Genomic DNA, 15862 nt, shown 5'->3' with positions numbered 1-15862 from the left:
GCAAAGAACAAGGTTAACATTTAAACATATATTGTCATTTTTTTAATTCAATTTTTTTTTTATTTTGTTCTTTTGCTTAGATTTTATAGTTGTGTTTGTTTTTTTTAAAGAGAATTTTCATGTAATTTAAGGTTGCACGATAGAGATCAATGGTAACTCAGAGTAGGTTTATCTCTATTGAATAAATTTTATGATTATTATTCATCTTCATTTCTGGTACTGTAGCTAAACTTACTGAAATACATATTTTGCATTTTGATATTACAAAATTAGGAAGGAAACTTATCAGTGAAAAATTATTGAAAAAGCTGCCTAAAGTATCAGCATTTCCTAATGGATTAGCAGCATACTGCAATGATGCATACTCTTTAACTCGATTGGATGTACCTCCTTTATGGGACTTGGCTAATCTAGAGTCCTTATTTTAATTGATCCGCCAGTATTGCTTTATGTTACACTACTACATGTTATTGCGATAAATAATGAGGGTTTTTTCAGAGGTCAGCTATATGACATCAATTAAGTTGATATTTTTCTTTTCTATAAATATAAATCGTCAAGAACACAGAGATTTTAGAAAATAAAAATGCATTGAATAAAAGTAGGCTTAATATCTATTCTTATGGTTTCAATAAAATAGATTTAATCTAAAGTGCCATATTGTGATTGGTCAAGCTAATCTATAGTTTGCAGTGTCTAAACTTTCATGCTTATTGTATTCTGAGGTTTTTCTTTTAGATTTTTGTTTTTTTTTTTTTTTTTTTCTTGAGACATTTTACCTACGCATCATTTGAATGTTCTTCCTCTTATTGCACAACTTTAAATTTGAGAACTTCACAGCTCCTTCCTCGTGGCCAAATTCATCACCTTCTTGCCCTGTTATTTAGTTATTCAAGCTTTTTGATGAACTTTGTGTAGATTTTCTGGTATTAGATATTTGTATGGTTCTTCTATTACTTTTTTGAGGTATCAGGTAAAGTTTTAATCAATAATCTTACATGCTTTCAGGATTTTGTTGTGGATACCTTGACAAAATTAGTTAAAGGAACAATTATTTTTATTGTAGTTATATATATTTAAAGAGGACCCTAACGACTATCCTGTTGTTAAATTCTTTAACAATAACAATACCAAGGTGACATTTCCATAATCTATTCACATTATATTTTCTACTTTGATTATGATCATCTTGTCGCTATCTGAATCTTCATCTGCTCACCAATTCAATTTTTTTTGTTATAATGTTTCTACATTAGAAGCTAAGATGTAAGATGTGTATCAAAATTTTCTCTTCTTGTTATTTTCTTTTATTTTTAGACATTCACCTTGGATTACATTAATATACTTGAATGTTGTCACTACTATTGATCTTATGAACCTAAGGAGCAAGTACTTAGATCCTTTCAGATTTTAAGGATAATACTGAAATTGAATTGAAAGTGCACAATACACCTGATCTGAGATTCACCCATGAAGACTACGAAAAATATTGCAAATTGTCATGGTACTGAAATTTTGTGAACAGGTAGCTTCATGCCTATATAACGGTTCCTTAAAAGTTACTATACGTTTCAAACCCATCAATTTGAATAGTAAATCATTTTTGATGATACGTATTATTTATTGATGATTCGAAACAAAGTTTCAAGTGGCTATGTACTGAACTAACAATGTTGTCTTTATCCCTGCTTTATTTTTTCAGTAGACAAGTTTTAATAAATTTAGTTTGAGATATATTTTGAGCATGTTATTTGATTAATTATATTATTTTCTTGAAAATACAAGTGGTGAATTGACCTAGATATGTTTTCCAGTGATTGTGTGTTGAACTGTTTATCAATTTTTTGCATTTATTCATATTGTGCAGTTTGAATAAGACGCAACGGTTGAAATAAAGCTAGAGTTGTATCCGGTCAGCAATCTATATTGTTTGTTTACTTTTTCTTATCAATCAAATGTTGTAAAAAAATTAGTTTCTTATTTTAGTTAAACTTTCAACAAACAGGAAAGGGCTATGGACATTCCTCCATATCTGAGGCACTTTTATAGTATCTTTGTAAATATAAATTTACATTCCTTACAACTTTGTAATACAAATAATTAATTTCAATTCGTCGGGCCCGTGCTTAGCACGGACATATTATATCTAGTATATATACAAGTGACAATAACCAGGCATGTCATGGTCGACATGCCTGCCTGGCAGCTGCACTGTTTTTTTCTTTTTTGGTGGTTCTTCCGTTCTAATTTGTTTGTCTTGTTTTTAAATTTTTTTAATATTTAAAAATTGTGTAAAAAATACTATAAATCATGATAATTGCCAACTTAAAATATATGTAAAAAACATATAAAAATTTTGCTTGATTCATAAAATTAATATATTTGTGTCACATAAAATGGGATAAAAAAAGATAACATGTATTATTTAATTTTGGAAACTACGTAGAAAGTATTGTAAATCTCAATAATTAACAATATTTGATTGACTCTTGAAATTCTATTTGTGCTACATACATCCAATACATATATATAAGTAACAATAACTAGGCAGGTCATGGTCGACATGCCTACCTGGGAGCTGCACTGTTTTTTCTTTTTTGGTGGTTCTTCCGTTCTACTTTGTTTGTCTTGTTTTTAAATTTTTTAAATATTTAAAAATTGTGTAAAAAAATATTATAAATCATGATAATTGCCAACTTAAAATACATGTAAAAAACATATAAAAAAATTGCTTGATTCATAAATTAATCTATCGGAGTCACATAAAATGATATAAAAAAGATAACATGTATTATTTAATTTTGGAAACTACGTAGAGAGTATTGTAAATCTCAATAATTAACAACATTTGATTGACTCTTGAAATTATATTTGTGCTACATACATTGGGATAAGAGAAGTAACATATATTATTAAAAATTTACGTAAATAAATTACAATAATCAAAAGAAGTAACATGTAATTATTTCAACATTTGATTGACTCTTGAAATTTTATCTGTGCTACACATACATTTGAGACACGACAAGTAATATATATCATTTAAAAATTATGTAAAAATACTATAAATTACAATAATTAACAACTTAAAATATTTAAAAATTATATTAAAAGTTAATTGACTATTTAAATTCTATTTGTATCACATAAAGTGAGAGAAAAAAAAGAGCAACTTTCACATATAGCAAACAAAAAAATCATATTTGTATGTTATATCAAAGTTTGCATAATTGTGTTTCATAGCAAACATATATATGTATAATTCGCTATACATATACAATTGAAAGCTGTTTATTTCGCTATACATATATACAAAAAGAAGCAATTGTATAATTCGTTGGCTCTTCTTCAGATTTGTATAATTTAGCTGGCAAGCCATTTGAATAAATTGTTGTTAGCCTCTCGTTTGTATAAATCATTGACAAAAATATTTGTATATCAAAAATCACTCTCTCTTTCGCTTTATACAAACATAAATTATACATTATACAAACATAAAACTGGGCAGAGGAATATTTTTATTGTATAATTATAAGTGTATAGGACGAATATATATGTATTCACATGTGTATATACAATTTTCTCGCGCTTTATACAAACAGAAACGCAATTTATACAATTCTGTTGTATAAAACGAGAAAGAGAGAAAGGCAAAAGAGAACTAGGCAGGGGAATATTTTTATTGTATAATTATAAGTGTATAGGACGAATATATATGTATTTGCATGTGTATATACAATTTTCTCTCGCTTTATACAAACAGAAACGCAATTTATACAATTTTGTTGTATAAAGCGAGAGAGGCAAGCACAGAGGGAGTGAGCGAGAGAGGAGAGTGGCGAGCGAGAGTTTGAGGGAGAGAGGCGCTGACAAACAACTTGCTACATGACACAATTAAATCAAAGTATGATTATACCATTTGATTTGAATTAATAATTTATCATTATGTATAATTTTCCCAAAAAAAATAGCAGATATTGAACCCGTGCAAGCACGGGCAAATAGTAGTACTAGCACGGGCTGTAGTCCGTATAGTGGATGAGGGTACACACAGTTAACATTATTTTAAAAGGCCCAAGCCCAATAAATTCTGACGTGTTAAAGTTTAGCCAATGATTTGCTGACAGCTAAGCATAGCGACGTGGTTACACACCCCTTGTCCAATTAATGGAAGGAGTGTGACGCGTTTTTCTTGTGCCTCCCTTCCTCGATTCTTCGCCACCTATAAATATTTCAAAAACAGTTGAACTTCAATCAATAAGACAAAATAAAATTGGGGCAAAGAAAAGAAGGAACAACTTTTAGCTGAAATATAATTCTCTCGGCAATTTTTCTGTTCTCATATATCGGCGGCCACCACATTTTCCTTCAAAAATGGTAAAATCTCTGTTCTGCTTTGTTTTTTTTTTATTATTAATTTTGCTTCTGGCTTATTGTTCGGATTCATAATTGTTCAGATCCATGATCGTGTGATTGTTCTGATGATTCATCTTCAAAAAATTTGGAATTTTGCTTATTTTAGGTTTTAATAGGTAATTGGCACGGATAATTGTTTTTTGAAAAAATTGTATCAACGTCGATCTTCCTATCTCATTATTTTGATTAGTTTTTGTGACTCGCATGATTGATCTGTTGATTTCATATCCTTTTAATAATTTCTTATTTTGTTTAATTGCTCTGATCCATTACCAGATACGAATTGATATTCGTTTCGGTAAAATTCTTATAATTAATCATTCAGATCTTAGCCTGAATCATAAATATTCAGATCTAGTCCAGTAATTGGATTTGTTTTGTTCCGTTTAAAAGCTGTTAATAGATCTGAATGAATTAGGTTTGTAATTGAGTCTTAACATTGTTCAACTCTTAAACTATGTTTTTGCCATACTTTCACGCTGTGTTTCTTCTTCGCTGCAAAAAAAAATCAAACATTTAGCCCTTCCTCTACAACTATCAATTGGCAATTATCAAGAAGGTGTTTGTAAAAAATTTAAATTCTTAATCTGTATGTTTACAGTTATCAAAAAGCTATTTCAGAAGGATGAATGCATATGCAATTTCAATTTTTTTAAGGGTGAAATTAAAGCAAATGCAACAATTCTTAAGAAAAAACAGTTCTCAGCATTAAGATTTCATGCTATATATTGTTGCCTTAATTTTTATATTGATTCAGATTTCTCAACATATTTGTCAAATATGAAATATTCATTCTATTTTTCTGATATAAGATTTTTTATAATAACTTATTAATATAATGTTTAATCCTAATTTTATTTGAACTTTGTATTATGTTCAAAAGGATAAATATGCACGTTTAGATATTGAAAACACATTATCTTAATCATCTAGAGACTTCATGTTGATATTTAGAGTATTTAGATTCAGCTGTCTTAATTGTAATGTGCATCTTAATATCCATAATTATATTCAGATTCTGAAGAATTAATCCTAATAAAAACAAACAATACCCAAGTCTTGTTTAATAAACTCTACATTTACATGTAGTTTCTTAGGAATTATTATGGATTATTCAGTGTGAATTCCATTTCACCTTCAAATTATCATGTTCATCCTTATTCAACATGGAGTATGCTTGTTCATCTCTTATTCAGAAGACTTGTTTGTAAATAGATTGTTTTGTTGAAAATAAATAGCAAATAATTTGCCTTGGACCTAATGGCTAGAGTTATCTTAAATCAGTAATTGTGAGGGAAATATAAATGCACAGTAAATCAATCATCTTTTTGGACAATATCCAATGATCAAATGATAAGGAAAATATAGGTGTCAAGTTTTTTACTTCTTATTATCTAATGTAATTGGATAACTTTGGCATCAGGTATACCTGTAGACTAAAAGACAATTAGTGCTTAGATTTTCCAACTTACTTTTAGTTTTTGCATACGATCAATGGTGTTTTTTGTTTTGGATTCTTTGGGGAGAACTCCCAGTTGGCAACCCTATATATTCTTTTGCATTGCTCCCATGCTATATTGAAAGAAGCCTGGGAGCTGGTTCTTGTAATTCCAAGAAAGTAAAAGTTCCTGCTTTAGCAAGGATTCCTGTAATTTATCAGAAAGAAGTCTACACAATGGTGGTTTAGGCCACTAGCATCCAGGTTATTTAGATAGTTGACTAGGCATTAGGCGCATATAAAATGCTAAACGAAGTTGCAATAGACAACATTGATTTAGGACTAGAAAGGGACGTCATACCTATTTTACAACTAAAGAGAGGTTTTCCTCTGCTAAACCAAAGGGGTGAACTCAGCTATTGCATATTTGTAATATGGATGCTCAGAATGTTGAATACTAGAGCTCCAGAGTGTTTGATGCTTGTCCTGTCCTGTTAGAGACTTAATTGCTTGTTGAGAGCTGGCGATACTTTTTTTTCAAAAAGTAGTTTGAACAAGATTTTGTTGTGAATCATTCCTTTGTTTTGTTGCATTTGACCAGACTACATCAAGGCGTCTTGCTGATAGGAAGGTGGAGAGGTTTGAGAAAAATATTACCAAGCGAGGAGCTGTTCCTGAAACTACTGCAAAGAAGGGAAGCCAGTATCCAGTTGGCCCTATCTTGCTTGGGTTCTTTGTCTTTGTTGTCATTGGCTCATGTAAGATCTTTGTGTATCTTTTTGTCTCCTATTTTTTGCCTCTTGATATCTGAGGCATTATACTAGAAGTATCTAAACTCTACTTTTATCTTAAAAGACAAGTAACAAGAACATCAATATATATTCCCCACCATTATAGAATCTTAATAGGGTTATATGCATAAATATTTAACAATGTATATCAGCTGCTAGCAATGGATTAGATAGGTTAGCCTTTCTATTTTCGGAAAAAACTTTTTGTGTTGATCTTTGAGAGATTCTTGTTCTTTTCTCATTCATGTACACATACAATTTTTTCATGTTACCTGAGGTTCCCTGGAGTAGTAGGTTGGTTGGCCTTTCTTTCTTTAAAAATTTATGTAATTCATTCATGTCACTTAGGTTTCCACATGCATATTTCTTTGCTTTACTCTTTTGCTCTTTTTGGTTGAATTAATCCTTTGTTCTCCGCTTGCAGCTTTGTTCCAGATAATAAGGACAGCAACAAGCGGCGGGGGTATGGCTTAAGCCTGCAAAGTTATACAAGTAGTGGCGCCTGCGTTGTTGTAGTGTTGTTTTCCTCTCAAGTTTAGCTCAATGTAGAAACTGAAAAAAAAAAATCGGTAGCAATGTGTTTTTAATTTGTGAGACTCAAAATATAAATTTTCTCGTCTCATCATATGGTTATGTTTGTGTTCTCCATCGTTGTTCCTACCCATTTTTGGAGTATTCCTTTATATTTCTAGTTTAAACATTTATAAAATCCCTTTTACTGGAAGAACCGTCTCACCAAATGGGAAAATATTTGGAACAAACTGCAGCACATTACTATTTTTTTAAAAAAAAAAATCTCACTCCTAAGAAGATCAATAGTGTATTCACTTGCCTTCTGGTGTGACTTGAATCCTTAAGGGGTCGTTTGGTAGAGTGCATAAGAATAATGCAAAATAGGGTGTATTAGTAGTGCTTGCAATAGAAATGCTTGTATTAGTTATGCAAGCATTATTTCTTATACATTGTTTGATTTGATGTATTAGAAATAACAAATCTTACATAATTTCTATTTAAAAATATATGTTTACAAAAATACTCTTTACACTTTATTTATTTTTACACTTTCTTTGTAAAAAGTTCTTTGCTAAAACATCAAAATAAAATTTCTTTGCTAAAACATTATTAACTCTTCTTCTTTTTTTTCAAAAATAATATTACATAGTTATACTGTTGCGTCAAAATATTTTTGTGAAAAGTTGACAAATAATTTTTTATCAAATTTATCGCCACAATAGTAAAAAATTTTGATTAAACCGTATTAAAATTAGACTTTTAAAAAAAAATACTTAAGAGGTAGCCTATTAAAATGGAACTTATCAACCATTAAAAACTTCTACAAGCTCAAAAGGAATCTCAGTTGGAGCAATAGCTGACAGCGATTGCATCAGTTCTTGGGGTTAGCAGCTTGCCTGTAGTTCTTGGAACCTTACTAACACAGTAAAAAAAAAATTCTTTTGGATGAATAGTGGGGCAGACCCTTTTATTAAATAAAATGAAATCAAATCCAAAAAAAAAAAAACCATTAAGACACCAATAAATTTAAAAACACTGAAAAACAAATAAATATAAAAATAAAAATATATGACAAGAAAGAAAATGAAAAGATTCTAGAGTTGTGAGAAAATGCTATGAAATTTTTTAAAAGGGCTTTGAGGACAGTTTTATAATTATTTAATCTAATGAAAGTGTTAAAATGCTATGTATTATTAATACCTAGAATTACTTGGTATTAGTAATACATAACTTAATGCACAATAATACACAGACCTAATGCATGCATTATATTTTCTAATGCACTCTACCAAACGACCCCTTAATACATTAGCTTATGGCGAAGCTACTTAACCACTTGAATAAGTTTTACTTGTCTAAGTATACTTATCTTTATCAAGAGATATTTGAATGGTGTATATAACGTAAATGGAAAGAGAAAAAAAGAGGAAAAGTTCATTGGTGACTTGTCTAACTAGAGTTGATGATTGACCAACCAACTAGCAAATAGCAATTTGTACATTTTGGAGTGGCAGCTATCAAAATGAGGAAGCACACATGTATTGGGGGACTATAATAATAATTTTAGAGAATTGGAGTTGAATCGGCTCGGTCATTTTGATTACTAGTGCAATACTTGTAGTTTCTCATATAATTGTAGCACTAGAACCAGATGTAATAACTCACACATCGCAAGTGTCAAATGAATGGGTTGGGTTGAATTTAGATAGGTTAAATTTGGTTGAGATGACAAATTAGAAAGTTATTGACTTGTTCAAAAGTTACTTAGGCTGAAATGCAATTTATAATTATTAAAAACACAAAAGTATGATATGTATGCAGCAAAACAAAAAAAAAGGTTAAATTGTCTATTTGTTCTTCTATTATAAATTTTTTAATACTTAATAAAAAATTGTTTTTCTTTATCATAATAGTATATAACATATCAAAAAATTTAAAAATATTTGACAAATTATATCATAAGTAAATTTGAAATTCAATTCTCAATGAGCCTAAATAGGTTGGACTGAAATGAATTGAACTACTCCATAAATAAGCGGATCAAACTTGAACATATTGGACAGATTGAAGGGGTTGGGTTATATTATTGAGTCCCATAGGACTGAAATTTCCAATATTATGTAAAAAGCAGGATTGATTGAAGTAAATTATAAAAAGACACATGCTCCCCATAATAGAACCCAATTCAAACTCCCTTGAACCTTTTAAGGCTGGCTCAATGTTAAATAGTAGGTAGAGCATTGTAGATTAGTCTCCTCAGGAATCAAAAGCTTAAAAACTAAAAGTAGATGTTTATACAAGAGAGTGGTAATAAATTCACACATCCTTTTCTTATTATATCAGCACAGAAGACTGGGCTGCAAATGATGATTGGAAAAGCTAGTATAGTGCCCTGCTGGGACTACAACTTTACTGGGCAATCCAAATCAAGCCACAGCTGTTAGACAGGGATGAAACGCAGTCCCACAAGCAATCCATTGCCTCTTTCTCCCACGTGGCAAAACACAACCAGGGACCTTCATCCATTCCCTGCTTGAGAAATCATATGTAACTAGACGATTCATTTGTCTTGATCTTAGCGATAGCATGAGCAAACCTTTGTTACCCAAGCAAGTCATTCGAACGTGCTTTCCATAAAACTCCAAGCACCATATGTTTGGCATTCTGTCAACCTCCTTCCACAAAAGAGTCATCTTTTGCAGTTCCCATATGCACACACAAGTGGCTGCATTCTTTGTCAGCAGACCCACAAGCATTATGCGCCCCCCACATTCTGCTAGTGTATGATCACTCAAATGTAGGGGGCCAGGGATAATGAACTGTTTCCAAACCCCAGTAACCATGTCATAGGACACGATCCCATCAGGGTCCGAGCGCATGAAGTAAAGTTTACTACCGATGGACACTGTCTGTGACTTGAAGTTGAGTGCCAGAGGGAGCTTAATATTCGAGCTCATGATTCCTGGACGAGCCCAAGAGTTATTTCGGGAGTCATAAACTTCAAACTCTCCATCACAACCAACCCAAAGGATATTGTATCCCCCGCCAGCTGATTTACCACACAATGTCATACCTACTGCCACACGGGACCACACCTTAACTGATCTGGCTGGTAACTCTTTGAAGGACCTAGTAAGTGGGTTGCATACATAGAAGCTCCTATGTCCAATATCAAGGAAACAGACAAGACCTCCTGCAGAAGCAACTGGCAAGACTATCAACTTGGTTGGCAGTGCAGGTATAGTAGGATGATGCCATTTCTTCAATGTTGGGTCATACATGGCTCCAGTATTCACGTTTTCATGAGTAATGGTGTAGAACCATGGTTGTGGTTGAGGAACTTGGGCACACTGTTCAGAAAAACTTTGGGACGTCAGCATTGAGTTCCATTTGCGGCAAACTAATCTGAAGCGGAAAAAAGTGGTAACTGGTAGTCTAGCAACAACAGCTTCAAATAGGTCTTCAGGAAATTCTTTCCAAATTTGCTGATCCAAATTCTCGATGGAGCATGAAGTTCCAGTCACTTTTCCCTGATTTCTCTCCTTCCGGGCTTTCTTTTTTGGTGGAGGCTTTCCTGGTTCCAACATCTTGAGATTTTCAGATTTTCCAGCAGTCATGATGATATTGTAGCAACTGTCTTCGGCAGAATTGTCATCAAGATTCAGAAAATAGCATCTGCACATATGCAAAACTGGTTAATTTACATATTTTTTGCCAAAGCTAAAAGGTTTCAAAAATTGCATTATGCAGTGAATCATGAAATCAATATCTTTTAAGAGAAACTGAAAAAGGACTGAACACCCCTGCAAGTTAACCTTTAAAGGTAATTAAAAGTTCGGGGATAACCATGGATTTAAATACCTAGTATTTTCATTTTTTTTTTGCTTTAACGTGTAGTTTTATCATTATTCATTCATACAACAACACACCCAGTTAAATCCCACAAACGGTGTCCGGAGAAAGTAGAATATACACAGACCTTACCACTACCTTGTTGAAGTAGAGAGGCCATTTCCGAACGACCCTCATCTCAAGGGCCGCAAATCCAGGTACAAAGGAGACAATAAAAAAAATAGAGCAAGTAACAACAAAATAGTGTGATAATGGAAACACACTAAACAACATACTAGGATAGATTATTATAAACAACAATAAACACCGAGAATTATTAAAAACAAGAACTACAACAATACAACTAGTACAATGACAATGACAAATGCCAACCACCATAAGCAGGACAAGACTACACTACCTACTACTTCATCAAAAAAACACTACACTACCTACTAACCTTCTACCCTAATATGTGTCCTCCACACCCCTAAGGTCATGTCCTCGGTAACCTGAAGTTGGGTCATATCTTGTCTTATCACCTCTCTCCAATTGGTCTTTAGCCTACCTCTGCCTCTCCTCATACCCTGTATATAACCAACCTCATGTACCTTCTCGCTGGTGCATCTATGCATCTCCTCTTCACATATCCAAATCATCTCAGTCTCACTTCCTTCATCTTGTCCACCACGGAGACCACTCCCACCTTATTACGAATATACTCATTTCTAATCTTATTGATCCTAGTATGACCACACATCCACCTCAACATCTTCATCTACCCCACATGCATCTTCTGTACATAGGAGTTTTTGACTGGTCGGCGCTCCGCCCAATACAACAAAGTCAGTCTAACTACCACTCTATAGAACTTATCGTTGAATTCCGGTGGTACCTTTTATCACACAAGACTTCAGTGGCGAGCCTCCACCGCACCAATACAATGTGTGATATCATCGTCGATGTCCCCACTTCCCTAGATTATAGTTTATAGACCCAAGATACTTAAATTTGTCGCTCTTGGGGATACTTCGTGTTTCAAGCCTCACTTCCACACCTACCTACTCCCGATTATTCATTCATAAAGTAGTATATTAGAAAAAAAGCTTTAAATTGGGGGGGAGGGGGGTGATCCTCCTGGTGAATAGACCGTAGCCAAACCTGATACAAGTGAACAAATAAAGTATGGGCGCTTGTGAGGAATCATGTCAAAGCAACCCGGCAAAATGACCCGTGACGACTGACGGGTATTGTAGCACTTCATCAGCCCAATCCAAAATGCTCAGGTAATTGAGAAGATTCCAGATTAGGTAAATATAGGTGATGCGCCTAAACTAACCTTTGTAAAGCTAGTGAGAAGGTTCTATTTTGCAAACTTGCTTAACTTACTAAGTTCTATTATTACAAGCTTATCTAACTTATAAGATAACCATCAAGTCTAAGAGAACATTGAACATGGAGAACTTTCTCATGAAATTGATCTGTTTTTCACATGTTTCACCTTTACTGTCAGTTTGACTGATACACAAATTAATACATAGTCTTCATTTTAACCAGACCTGTGTAACCAATATCCTCAGCTTTAGTGGTTCTAGAGAAGAATGTGCCAAAAAAGCATTTACTCTGAGAGTAAGAGTTAGCAGACCTAGTAAACTTGGAAATCATACAGAAATAAACATACTACTAAAAGCAGCATTTCCCTAATTACTCTTCTACGCAACAGGGAACATAACTACTAGTCTTAACATGTGCTTATTCCACCTAATTCACTCACCAAAGCACAAAGTAGCTAACAGATGTATTTGCAAACACTATGCACCTTCATTTCTGGTTATTCTAGACCACACCTGTTGATGTTTACTAATAGGAGAAGAAAAAAATGTTAAAATGCAGAGAATTCAGTCACAAAGATGCTAGAAACCTGCACCCTAGGGTGTATGTGAAAACCATGAGAGGCGCCGGTCTAAATCCTGGTAGATATAAAGACACTAAGGTTTGGTGGGAAGAGTAACCCGGTACCTGTGCTTGAGAGAGGAAGAAGGACCTGATGGAATAGCTGAGGTATGCTTAAACTGGACCGGACATCACTTTTATAAATGATAAAAATAGAAGACAGAGATGCTGGAAACCTTAATTATAGTGTTAACGTCACACAAGCAGGCAACCATCTCCAACCAACATGACAGTATCTGCCAGATATAAGCTCCAATAATTTTAAGAGGGTAAAGTTTCTACTTTCAGTTGAAAAAATGAATTTTCAACTTCAATCCTACTAATCATCACCATTGTATTGAGTACGACTTTAGACTCCATGTGCTTATGTTTAAAAAAAGAGAGAAGACAAAGAAGAAAGTTTTGACTTCCGTGTATTCCCATAAGACTCTACTTTGCAATGAGAATGCAAAAAGCTCAAATGGTAGAACCATTAACGACTTTAAAATGGAGGGAAAATAAGTTGTTAAAAGCACCTTTTGATAATTCCAACACACCAGGGTGCCTTTGTTTGAGCTATGGTTTTTAACAGGCAATTCAGCATATAAATAGGAAAATCTCAGACACATAATGTCAATTTAAAAACACAAGAGAAATTAAATAGATCCATATAGTGTTCCACAAATGAAAGGATTTAGATAACCAAACAGGTTTTAGTGATCATAATTATAAAATAGAAAAAATCCTGCAAGAGAAACTTGTATCTCATTCCTATATTAGCAGTCCCAGAAGGTGTTAAATTAATTTTGTTCTCACCAAATGATAGAATCTAAGACAGTAAACATAAAAAAAAATTGGCTATATTGCAAAGACTCTTTCTTAGCAAGATAATTGAAACTCATAAACGTAGTTCTCAAACTTGTCATGCTGCAAAACAAAGAGATGGGGTTTGTGCAGTTCAAAAACACTACAATACAAATTTTCTTTCTCTGGTGGGGAATGGGCAAACAATCTCTAAAGGACACTTGAAACAAGTTCCTTTGTTAATCAATATTGTTTCCAACTGCTAACATTTGAGATACAAACTAGCTTTGTGTAAGAGACCATCACTTCACCCCCAGTGGTTGCCTATCCACCAGCTGTTTCAATACAAAAAGTTAAGTCTGGCTGGATTTCGTAGAATCCTTCTCGAAAACTCAACATCCATCTGGAAGAATGTCATTGAGTATAAATCCGATACCATACAGAACACAACATTACAAATGAAGCAACATATGAATCATTTAGAACAACACATGTAACATTTTGGATTGGAAACAACTTTTGACATGATGATTCTACAAACAAGAAAATACGAGATCGAGTTTAAGCTCTAGCATTGAGAATGATCCTAAAATTATCCTGGTACGTGAATGCATAGACTGCACCTATAGTCTTGAGTATCATGGTTACAGGTGATCAGAATATATTAGCCCTTGGAATATATAGAAACACATATAGAAATGCTAGACCTAAAGTTCACAAATTTGATAGTTAGATACTGCTAGAAACACCTACTGAACATAAAAACAGCACACTAACAAAAACAATACAATTCCCCAAAGTTCCAATTCGATCCAGAAAGAGAATGGAACACACCCACAAAGAACAAATACACCCAAACCCTCAGAATAATCATAAAGTTAAAACCTTTACACAAAAAAAGCACATTTCAGAAAGTAGAAAACTTCATATGAATTAGACAGATCGAGAAAAATAGACCCAAAAACCAAAATCAGCGGAAAACCCATTTGAGTAAATAACAAAAGAAATAGAAAAAAATGAATGAAACCTTGGTAGGTGTATAAGTGGTGGCGTTTGAAGATGAAAAGAGATGTTAGGAGCAACAGCAACAAGCGATGATGAAGATGATGATGAAGATGAAGAAGCTTGAAGTTCTAACAGTTGTTTAACTTGTCCAATGAGTTGCCTCAGCATGGCCAACACTTCCATGCCCTTCAGGGTCAGGCCCTATTACATTTCTCTTCTTCTTCTTCTTCTTCTTCTTCTATCTCAAAAAAATCCCTCTTTTTTCATTGAGGGGGTTTGTTTGTTCGTGTGATACTTATTACCCACTCCTTTATTTACACATCACATAGGCCCCTTTGATCATGAGTAGTATTGACCGTGTACGCAACTTTTCCCCCTTTATAATCATAATCTTTATTCCCAACATTTTTACCAATATAACCTTTCATTTACGAATCTCACTAGTTTAGGACCTAATTATTTTGATACATGCGGAGTAGTTTGTAATATTATTAATGTTACTAGATTTTGGTGTGTTCAGACTCGGAATACATGGGATCAAAATTAGGTATAATTTATTCTAGATACGTATTCTTTTCTTGTCCCAATTTATGTAGCTTAAATAATTTCAAGTGTCAATCAATTTTTTTTACATGCCTTTCATATATTTTAAGTTGTTAATTATTGTAATTTATAATATTTTTTATGTCACTTTTAAATAATATATGTTATTTTGTCTGTCTCATTTTACGTGGCGTCAATTTCGAGAGTCAATCGAATTTTTTCATATGTCTTCTAAATATTTTAAGTTGTTAATTATCGTGATTTGTAATTTGTTTTAACATAATTTTGAAATATATAAAGACTAAAAAATAAAATATATAAATTAAACATAGAAAGAATAAAATTACATAAATATCGTTGGCCAGAAGCAGACACATCGACCGAGAATTGTCTGCTTTGAGACTCTTCTGTATAATAGTAAAGTAAAGTAATTTTACTCTGTGTTCATATACTTAGATGATTATTATAAGATAAATAAATTAAACAGAGAAAGAGAAAGTACAGCATTCTCATGGGTTACCATTAGCTAATTCTACTCTATAACCTTAATCTACAACTTTTATACTGATTAGTTGATTTTAACTTTCTA

General features: G+C 32.8%; 2 protein-coding genes across 2 annotated transcripts; one reads left to right on the top strand and one right to left on the bottom strand.

Annotated features, from left to right (window-relative positions):
* Positions 1 to 4182: 4182 nt before the first annotated feature.
* LOC125829265 (uncharacterized) lies at positions 4183 to 7291 on the top strand. Its single transcript, XM_049508516.1, has 3 exons — positions 4183 to 4377; positions 6456 to 6612; positions 7070 to 7291. The coding sequence occupies exons 1-3, from the start codon at positions 4375 to 4377 to the stop codon at positions 7117 to 7119; spliced, it is 210 nt and encodes a 69-aa protein (XP_049364473.1). The 5' UTR covers positions 4183 to 4374; the 3' UTR covers positions 7120 to 7291.
* Positions 7292 to 9379: 2088 nt separating this feature from the next.
* LOC125829246 (F-box only protein 6) lies at positions 9380 to 15066 on the bottom strand. The gene is made up of 2 exons (XM_049508495.1): positions 14753 to 15066; positions 9380 to 10833 (listed from the first exon to the last, which is right to left on the bottom strand). The coding sequence occupies exons 1-2, from the start codon at positions 14911 to 14913 to the stop codon at positions 9585 to 9587; spliced, it is 1410 nt and encodes a 469-aa protein (XP_049364452.1). The 5' UTR covers positions 14914 to 15066; the 3' UTR covers positions 9380 to 9584.
* Between the last annotated feature and the right edge of the window lie 796 nt (positions 15067 to 15862).

Source organism: Solanum verrucosum, unplaced genomic scaffold, assembly GCF_900185275.1.
Source record: "Solanum verrucosum unplaced genomic scaffold, falcon-dt-bn FXZP01000028.1, whole genome shotgun sequence".
In the NCBI taxonomy this organism is placed as follows: Eukaryota; Viridiplantae; Streptophyta; class Magnoliopsida; order Solanales; family Solanaceae; genus Solanum; species Solanum verrucosum.
The sequence above is the reverse complement of the archived record's forward strand: the minus strand, read 5'-3'. Positions and strand labels throughout refer to the sequence as shown.